At 36.1% G+C, this 10,000-nt stretch overlaps 2 protein-coding genes across 3 annotated transcripts in view; one reads left to right on the top strand and one right to left on the bottom strand.

The window, feature by feature from the left end:
- The window catches only part of LOC119582484 (mesencephalic astrocyte-derived neurotrophic factor homolog), a 5,315-nt gene extending 1,778 nt beyond the window's left edge, over window positions 1-3,537 (top strand). For both annotated transcript variants that reach the window (XM_037930768.1, XM_037930766.1), the window contains exons 2-5: window positions 1,330-1,414; window positions 1,590-1,697; window positions 2,416-2,574; window positions 2,741-3,537. In XM_037930768.1, coding sequence (XP_037786696.1) covers window positions 1,336-1,414; window positions 1,590-1,697; window positions 2,416-2,574; window positions 2,741-2,907 — 513 coding nt within the window. In that variant the 5' untranslated portion in view covers window positions 1,330-1,335 and the 3' untranslated portion in view covers window positions 2,908-3,537. The remainder of the gene's footprint in view (window positions 1-1,329; window positions 1,415-1,589; window positions 1,698-2,415; window positions 2,575-2,740) is intronic.
- Window positions 3,538-5,015: 1,478 nt separating this feature from the next.
- Window positions 5,016-10,000, bottom strand: part of LOC119582927 (serine/arginine repetitive matrix protein 1-like) — a 12,173-nt gene continuing 7,188 nt past the window's right edge. Inside the window, exons 5-16 of the mRNA XM_037931439.1 lie at window positions 9,829-9,950; window positions 9,585-9,689; window positions 9,039-9,275; window positions 8,599-8,898; window positions 8,320-8,452; window positions 7,995-8,192; window positions 7,733-7,902; window positions 7,441-7,530; window positions 7,107-7,304; window positions 6,702-6,972; window positions 6,479-6,577; window positions 5,016-6,031 (exon numbers count right to left, since the gene is read on the bottom strand). Coding sequence (XP_037787367.1) covers window positions 5,909-6,031; window positions 6,479-6,577; window positions 6,702-6,972; window positions 7,107-7,304; window positions 7,441-7,530; window positions 7,733-7,902; window positions 7,995-8,192; window positions 8,320-8,452; window positions 8,599-8,898; window positions 9,039-9,275; window positions 9,585-9,689; window positions 9,829-9,950 — 2,046 coding nt within the window. The 3' untranslated portion in view covers window positions 5,016-5,908. The remainder of the gene's footprint in view (window positions 6,032-6,478; window positions 6,578-6,701; window positions 6,973-7,106; window positions 7,305-7,440; window positions 7,531-7,732; window positions 7,903-7,994; window positions 8,193-8,319; window positions 8,453-8,598; window positions 8,899-9,038; window positions 9,276-9,584; window positions 9,690-9,828; window positions 9,951-10,000) is intronic.

Genomic DNA, 10,000 nt, shown 5'->3' with positions numbered 1-10,000 from the left:
ACCTGTGGCGAATCCTTCCCATCACCCTGGCCTTCAGCAGAAATTCTCATGATGGCAAGTTCCTGCCACCCAGGTCCTAATCCAAATTTTCCTCTTGACGGCATACTCATGTCGCCTGTCCCTCAAGCCAATTTTTTAATGTGATGATTGTCAAATATTTGAATGGTTAATTATCTTTTTTTCTAAAGGCTAAAATATTTTTAAAAATCAAAGTATTGAAAAAGGAGGGTTTTGGCTTCCTTTGGAAGAGTATTGCTCAAGAGGTAGGTAGTTATAAATGTCCATACCAGAAATGTGTTCAGAAAAGAGCAGCATTTGTCTAACCTTTACAAGTGCCTATTGAAATTTTAGCTAACCTTTGCCGTTTCTTTTAATAGATGCCTTTTGTCATTGTCATTGCTGACAAGTAAAATGCTAAATAAACATTTCAGGCTGGAAGTTCAGTATCTGCTGTCCTTTGTGCATGTAAGGAATATCACTAAATTATGTAGAAAAAATGTAAACTTTGAAGTCACAATTGAAGTGTTTGTGTTTTAGCTTCCAGTTTCCAAGAGATTAACAAATGCATATTCAAATTTCTATCAGCAACATATTCTTCACTTTGTTGTACCTTAGAGATTACTCTGCTCATTTTAGGTTTATATACTAAGTATATTGGTATCTACTTGCTACATGGCCTAAAGCCCTAATCCAGTGTCCACAGAAGTATGGTCCCTCAATTTCTTTTCCATCCCTCTCCCAATAATATCCATTATTCTGCATGCCCACTTCACTCTGTCATACAGGTGAAGCATTATCATGTGCCTTAAACATTTGTTCTGGGCAGTCTTTCTAAATATCAATAATAGTATTGTGTAGCTAGATTTTGTGATTTGTGTGAAAAGTTGTCCATATCCTTCTTCTGTTGTAAATTCTTGCAATGCTACAATGTAGTAACTATGTGCTCAAGGTGATACTATCTTAGATCAGATTGTACCACTGATATAAGAATAAAGATTAGTCCTCTCTGCTGATGATAGGGTAAATGAAAAACCTCCACAGTGAAATTTTAAAACAAAGGAACATGTGTATTTATGAAGTTGGAGTATGGTTAAAATTCATATCATAGAATTTCTTGCTAGTAGAAAAATAAGTTGATTTTGGTAATGTGTTATAGTGCACAATTGAGTAAATTATAACACCCCATTTCATAGTGAATCTGCAAATGTCCACCTATCCAATTTTAGAATCCATGTTTTGAAACCAACATGAATATATATGCCAGGCCTCATTTGATTTTGCATGGTTAGTGAAGAAAAGCTTGTGAATTAAAATATTTAAATCTTCCAGATCAAGATGAATGTGAACATTGGAGCAGCCATATTGCTAGCATGCATCTCAGCAGTTGCATCGCTCAGGGCAGATGACTGTGAAGGTTTGTTTAATGAAGCTTGTATTTCCTATAAACATGAAATGAGATTTAGTCAAAAAAAGCAATTTCATATTGCAAATTGAGATATAGTGTCCAGACAAAATTGATATTGTATTCTATGTGCACTTGTTACTATATTTTTAGTTATCCTATTTATTTTTATTTAATTTTTTTGCAGTGTGTGTCGGGTTCCTCACAAAAGTAAGCCAGACCTTAACGGACAGTGAAAAATCAAACCCTAAGTCTATTGAAACTAAATTTAAAGAGGCTTGCTCTATTTCCAAAGGTAATTTCTTTGTGTGTGTATATGTGTGTGTGTGTATATGTGTGTGTGTGTATATGTGTGTGTGTGTATATGTGTGTGTGTGTATATGTTGTGTGTGTATATGTGTGTGTGTGTATATGTGTGTGTGTGTATATGTGTGTGTGTGTATATGTGTGTGTGTGTATATGTGTGTGTGTGTATATGTGTATATGTGTGTATATGTGTATATGTGTGTATATGTGTATATGTGTGTATATGTGTATATGTGTGTGTGTGTGTGTGTGTGTGTGTGTGTGTATATATATATATTTATGTGGATGTACATTGTGTGTGTGTGTGTATATATATATTTATGTGGATGTACATTGTGTGTGTGTGTGTATATATATATTTATGTGGATGTACTTTGTGTGTGTGTGTATATATATATATTTATGTGGATGTACATTGTGTGTGTGTGTGTATATATATATTTTGTGGATGTGTTTGTGTGTGTGTGTGTGTATATATATATTTATGTGGATGTACTTGTGTGTGTGTGTATATATATATTTATGTGGATGTACATTGTGTGTGTGTGTGTTTGTTGTGGTGTTGTGTGTGTGTGTTTTTTTTTTTTTTTGTTTTTTTTTTTTTTTTATCAAGTATTTATTGTTTCTCCATATTGATGCTTTGTAATATATACCTTGCAGCTAAATTGTTTTTAATATAACCCTTAATATTTCACGGTTTCCCTCAGGTAAAGAAAACAGATTTTGTTATTACCTTGGTGGGCTAGAAGAATCTGCAACTGGAATCCTTGGCGAGATGTCAAAGCCCTTATCATGGGGTATGCCCGTGGAAAAAGTTTGTGAGAAGCTAAAGAAGAAGGATGCACAGATTTGCGAGCTGAGATATGGTAAGTTTTAAGTTTATAAATCTTTGGTTAGGGTACTTGGGTCATTTTTAGATTTTTGTGAAGCATAATGAAATAGTGTGTGTGTTTGTGTGTGTATAATAATGTAATGTAATGTATGTATTTGTGTTAACTGACGTTCCTTTTTTTTTTAAAATCCTTATTTCAGAGAAGCAAATTGACTTGAACAATGTAGACTTGAAGAAATTGAAGGTTCGAGACCTGAAGAAAATTCTTAATGATTGGGATGAAACCTGCGATGACTGCTTAGAGAAGGGGGATTACATTAAGAGGATTGAACAGTTGAAGCCAAAGTACATGCGTGGAGAACTGTAATACAAAAGAAACTAGGGTGATGAGGACTTTAAGTTTGTGCACTTCATGATATGATGTGTGAAGGTTACTTGGATTGGTTTACTCACTGGACAAGTGCAACAGATAACTTCATCTTAAGTGGACAAGTTTTGTTTAAAGGAATGTTATTTTAAGTTGCAAATGACCTAACAGTGTGTGGCAAGTTAAAAGTGCAGTTTCTATCATGTAAGCATTTATTTTTAAGTTCTATTTATTGACTCTCCTCTTGGGCATATACCCAGATAAACAGTTCAAAGGAAGAGATATGGAACTGTGGCTAAATGTGAAAAGGTAGTATTTATTTAATAAATTCTCTAAATTTGTACAAGTACGGAATGCAAAAAACACGTAGACCATTTTCCTCTACTGAGGATATAATGGGATCACTTTATAACTTTCGTAGTCCAAAGATGTCATACATTTTGTGAAGAATAGTTCTTAAATTAATACTTCAAAAGGGAAATGTTTAATGTTTACCATTGTTTCTTAACAATGTTATAGGGAAAGGATAAAAGTTGTTCAGTGTTTCATTGAGCACAAACAGCCGCTTGAATGATACCAAAAATCACTGGATTTTATAGATATTGTTGATAAACTTTTGTAAAAATCTGATTTATAGTTTCTTTATCCTTTTTTTTTTTTTATCCCCCTCCATACCATATTTTTGTGGCTGGAAAATGAACATGGAAAAACTATGAAACTTGCCTGCAAACTGTAAACCATAACAGTAATGGTCAAGATGAAACTTGTGTTTTATGAAGTTTGTATTTTGGTCTGACCTTTTTGATGTGCAAGCACATGTATATAATTCTTATTCTGTAAACCATATCTGCATCTCATTAAATTGGAATAATGCATATATAAAAATTTCCTGGATCTATGAAATTCAGTATTAGACTAAATCTAATCACTGCCTTCACAAAGTTCCATTATAACAATAATCCAGCTCAAATGTTGAAAGACATTGTTCAGTACTTATCTTTTGCTACTTGCAGTTATTAGCCTTGGATGTTGCTATGTAGAAAAAATAACTTGCGAAGTAAAGACATCTTTTCTAATTTTTATCTTATGTCATGGCAACTCAAAGGTTTTCCCTCAGTTTTGTTTATATAAAAATGTAATTTGAAATACCTAGTTACTGAACTCCTCAGCTTTGTTGAATTCCATCAGGTGGTGACCTGTTCTGATGCTCGGTTAATATTTAAGAACTTGTAATGTCATCTCTACACAGTAAAGCACTGCAGGCAAGCACAAGGGTTTTGTCCACCAGGAACTTCTAGTGAAGACCCCAGGCAACAGCTGTAAATCACTACTATCTATTAGTGGTGCTGGCTACTACCAGTCACATCTAGTTGCTCATTTCCTTGGCCATGTGGAAATCACAGGGTTTACCCAGTAAACACAGTATAGTGGTGTTCACTGGGTAAAGCCCTCGAGGCTTGTCCACACAAGCAGACACGATGACATCAAGAAATACAAACTACTCAGTAAGCTAGTTTCCTCTTTTTCTTGCCGATGTGCCCATCAATCATACCCACTCAATGTGGACAAGCCTTCGCAAATATTTTTAATGCTGTGCTCACAAACGGACTGAGCCTTGGAAGGCACTGCCATTGAGCATGTGTTCCTCCCTTCCCTGGTGATTTCAGTCAAATGAAGGCATGGAGAATCTGCTGGTATAGTGATGAAAGTTAAAAGGTCGTACCATTCCTACACCTGGGGTACAGGCTTAGTAAAACAGCTGTAAATGTAGTTATGGATTTATCTTTTGGTTAACTATACCATATCCTTCCTAGTATCCCTTCCCCAATCCCTTGTTATGGGGGGAGGCTTTGGAGACAAAGACGGGGATGTAGGTGATCACCCCTGCCTTTGGACCTCATCCCTCTCAACTAATTTTGCATGGTGTTTTCTTCATCCCTTTCTTTCCACTTATCCTAATCACTAATTCATTTTTACCCTTTTCACCACAATACTTTACCATAGTGCTATATGACCTTTGATGTTTTAACACATTTATTTGTTTCAACCATTAACCATTCTATTATCCCTCACACTAGAATCCCAGCTTTGGTATATGTAAAAACATGTTACTATTAAAAAAATCTTTATTTTCCATACCATATTTTTTTACACCTAACTCAAACACCTCATCCTATTTGCATATGGTTTACAAATGCAGTCAATAACTAAAAGTGAATGAATTACATTTCTCTTGTACTTGCATAACAATAATAAAAAATAAAGACCTACAAAATTTGAGGTCACAGTGAATTACAGGGGTTGAAACCTTTATAATAATACTGCATTACAGTTATGACAATAAAACACATTTTCATTAACTTCTACTGTATACAGCACTGCAAATGAGAACTTCCAACTAACTTGACCATATAATCAGTTCACTCTTTTTTAACATTTTCTAATTACACTTACATTTCAATGTGTTTCTTTTGCTGAAATGGATTTTTTTTCACTTTCATAGTCTCTCAGCAATAATTCTAGTTTTATGAAAGTAAACATTACAGTAGAAACTGCAGTACAATAATATCCATATACAGCACTTTACATACATGAGGTCAATATTTACTTATTCCTTACACACTATCGAACACTTGACTCCAATTAGAAAAAGAATTAATTTGTATACAATGTTTGGCCTGTCACTGATATTCTTGTATACCAAAGTGTAAAATCACAAAACTTATATTTCTTTATGCAGCAAATAAGTACTAAGTACTTTACCAGTTTCATTCACAACATAAGAATACTTGCATTTCTATGCATCATACATTAATCTGTAATAATTCATCAGACACACAATTATGTACATGACAACACAAAAGCTGCTTGGCATTGCATGACCATACACATTCCTCTTTTGCATACACACTCGGGAGTTCTGTACAGACAACACCACTGCTGCTTAACACTGTATGGCCATACACACTGCAAATCTGGGAGTACAAAATCTACTTTATTTCTACTCTGACTCTGAAGCAGCAGATGATCTCTCTTGACGCTTCATGGAAAGGAGGGCCTTCTCTCGAAGCTTACGTTCCAACTCTTCCCCTCCCATGCTCTCTCCTGATTCACTCTCTGACTCCTGACAAGGGGGAAAATCGTGTTTTTATTTTTCTTACCACCAAACCTTTAATTAAAGTGATGCAAGGTTAATGACTATGGTGTTAGAAGCCAAGATTATACCAAAAGTGATACCTAAAATGTGACTTTTATACCATAAGCTTCACTCAGTTTGAGAAACCGCTATATGATTTATAAGTCTTCATAATTAAAACATGCTTCTGAGCTTATGAATATTCAAAACATGTTTTTGTGATAGCTGGCCTTGAAACATGCTTCCGAGATAATGAATTTGTTTCTTAAACATTTCCCCCAAGTCCTTTGTCTCTCACCTGAAAGCAGCTTCTAAGGTGATATCATTCCCACAATACTGGTAAATAATTTTTCCCACCTCCGTGTTTGGTGATTTCCAACAACTCTAAAGGTCACTGTCAACTTGTATAAAATCTTGGTCTGACTGACAACTTACCTCATGTCTGTGTTTTTTATGCTTCTTCTGCTTCTTATGTTTCTTGTGTTTCTTCTTTTTTTCCTTCTTTTTCTTCTTCTTTTCTTCAGTTTCAGATCCCTAGAAAAAGAATACAAATTAAGACATTAAAAATCAGTGAAATGTTACAGCACTAAAAAACAAAAACTCTTAAATATCTAACAATGCTATATACTACGCACACCACCCATACAGCTGAACTGACCTCAGATTCACTACTGCTATCCTTCTTCTTGTGCTTCTTCTTCTTCTTCTTCTTTTTCTTTTCAACAGGGGATGATTCTCTGCTTGAAGACCCCTCATCCTCTTCCTCTTCCTCTGATCCATCTACTGATCCTGAGTCCATTCTCCTCCTCTGCCGTGGAGACTGAGACACGGATGCAGATCGTGATCTCCTCTTAGGAACTCTGCGGGACATTCTGCCGTCGTCACTATCAGATTCGTCAGAGCCGGAAGCAGGATGATTATTCTCATTCCTGTAAACAAAATTAATTAGAGGCTTTGTTCATGATAAACAAAAGATAAAACTTGTATTCAGTGTAAAACAGAAAACAGAATTGAAAGGGGAATGAGAAAAAAGATCAAAGTTGAGTTTCACCACTCTACTCACTTCTTTGTAAGCTTATATTGGACTTCCTTGATTGTGTCTGCTGAGTAGTTGGCAAGCTGCATCAGTCGACTAGCATTGCTTATATTGTGTTTTTTGTCTGCAGCTGCTGGGGGAGGAGGACCACCCCTGCGAGGAGAGTGGGATGCACTGCCATGCTTCTTACGGACAGGTGATCGCGAGTGTGATCGGCGATATCTGCTGTTAGAACTTAAATTGTAAATTACTGTTATCGTGAGTTTATATATAAACAAAACATTAAACTCTAAATGACATTTACCAACTGCTACTGTGATGCATATTTCTCTATCATATTAACTGCATTCATACTACCTACCTCTGAGGAGGAGACATAGGCCGTCTACGTGGACTGGATGACCGCCTCCCTCTTGGACTAGGCGAACGTCTTCCTCTTGGGCTAACTGATCTTTTCCTATCTTATACTGCTTCGATAATGACCTACCTCTGGGTGGGGGACCATGCTGTCCAGTGGCTGGATCGCCTCCTCTTGATTGGTCGAACGTTCTGCCTCTGGGACTATACTGTTTCTTCTTCCCTTTGGATGACTCCTCCGCTTCCCGAAATTTCTTGGAGTAATGTGACCTGGGTACCTTAGGATTGGAGACTACTTTTGAGGCTTGCAGATGATCTGACCCATTCTCCAGGTTTGTGCATATAACTGTTTTCTGCGGACTAGTGTGACGCTAGACACATCTGGGCTCCTCTTTGGACCACAGACATCTAACGAGGATTTGGGACCTCCTGTGCAAAATCTTGCTTGGTAATCAATAGTACTTACCTTGTTTACTCAACAAATTAATTGTAAACAATCAAAGCAAAAAGATTACTATTACCAATGAAATGAGGTCATGTAAAACTGTCTAATCTAACTGCCTCTAGGTTTTGTACCGCAAGAGTACAGTGAAAAGGTAATTGGATCATCTGGAAAACATACCTGCGACGATATCTAGGAGAGGGTGATCTTCTTCCCCGCCTGGGTGGTGAGGGAGACCTCTTATAACGTGGGGGTGACCTACGCCGTGGAGACCCAGCCCCTCTATGGTCACCAGTAAAGTTACGGGCCTGTCCCTTTACACAGAAAGAATGTATGGAGTTATTATTCTATAGGCTGAATTAACTTTTAAATCAGTATGCTACAGAATCATTTATTTGTATTATAAATTCCATTACCACAACCATCAGTGAAGACACTTACCTCATCTTCTGAACTTGATGGGTCTCGATTTGACCTGTACTGACGCTTTTTGAGAACTGAGTCTTCTTTGCGATGTATCTCAAAATCATCTTCCTTATTTCTTGGAGCAGAACGACTGCGTGATCGAGAACTGCTGCACAATGCGAATGTTGTTAATGGTAGAGTCTCATATAAAAATTGTTTATTTAACATGTATTTCACTCCTTCCTTAAAAGAAAATGATACATGATATTAATAATGCCAAGAATAAAATACATGTATGTACTCTGCTTATATTACCTGGAAGACTCTGAATTTGAGCTTGGAGAGCGTGTTCTCCTCCGTATCTTGGGCCTAGGAGACGACGACCTTTTGTGTGGACTAACCGAACGCTTACGGATACTAGGAGATCTCTTGCGAGGACTGGCTGACCTTTTCCTCGGACTAGGTGATCTCTTGCGTGGACTAGCTGATCGTTTGCGAGGACTGGGTGATCGTTTGCGCACAATGGGTGAGTGCTTGCGAGGACTAGGAGAACGCTTTCTGGAAGAGCCTCTGCGCCTCCTATCTTCCTCCTTCTTTGGTGATCTTCCTCTTGATCTGAGGAAGTTTTTCATATACACATTTATGGTAAAAATAGGAAATTACTTCATAAGTTCATGTGTAAAGACTCAAACCCTAATCTAGTATCAATCCTATTTTTTCATGCCTGCATAAAACAACTTCATGAATCTACTAACCTTCTACTTTTTCTGTCTCTTGAGTGTCCTCTTTCCCCTCTGTCTCTGTCCCTCTCACTACGCTCTTTCTTTGGAGAAATCTCTGGCTTTTCCTGTTTGACTGTAGCCTCCTGCTTAGGTGAAGAAGGCTCCTGTTTGGGGGATTTTGTAGCTGCAGACTTTTCCTTGGCTGAAACATCACCATTAGTTTCTTTCTTTTCTTCTTTATTCTTACTTGATTCATCCTTCTTGTCCCACCTGTTAAAAAATCAATAGAACTTAACTCAATCCTCAATCTATTTATTTGCAAGTCTATGATTGAGATTTTTAAAAATCACTGACAGGAGTATTTTCAACATGATATTTAAAATTAAATATTAAAAGATTATATAAAACAATTCTTATTAAAAAAAAAACACAGAAGCCATTGGATCCATCAATATATATATATATATATATATATATATATATATATATATATATATATATATATATATATATATATATATATATATATATATATATTATGAATCTAGAAGAAAAATAAATTTAGTTTATTCACCATACCTTGAAGATTCCTTTTTGGATTCCTTCTTGTCATCCTTTGAACGAGGAGAACGTGACCTGTCTCTTCGTGATCCACGTGACGATCTGTCTCTGCTACGACTCCTCCTATTTCCGTGACATTAAAAAAAAATCATTATGAAATGCATGACAGATGTAAAGTATATATAAACTGTTTTTGATAACAATAAAGAATAAATATCCATAGAAAAAGGAAATATTTTAAAAGAAACACTAAGAATAATACCTGTCTCTGCGATCCTTTTCTCTGTCTTTATCACGATCTCGGTCCCTCTCTTTATCTTTTTCCTTTTCCTTGTCTCTTTCTCGTCTGGCCTCTTGTATCTTTTGTAGCCTCTCTTCTTCCTCCTTCATAAAACAAATAAAAGGTTCATTAGTTCAGTTATGTTTTAACGCTA

Source organism: Penaeus monodon, chromosome 16 (assembly GCF_015228065.2).
Source record: "Penaeus monodon isolate SGIC_2016 chromosome 16, NSTDA_Pmon_1, whole genome shotgun sequence".
NCBI classification, from domain to species: Eukaryota; Metazoa; Arthropoda; class Malacostraca; order Decapoda; family Penaeidae; genus Penaeus; species Penaeus monodon.
This window is presented reverse-complemented; position numbering and strand designations above follow the sequence as displayed.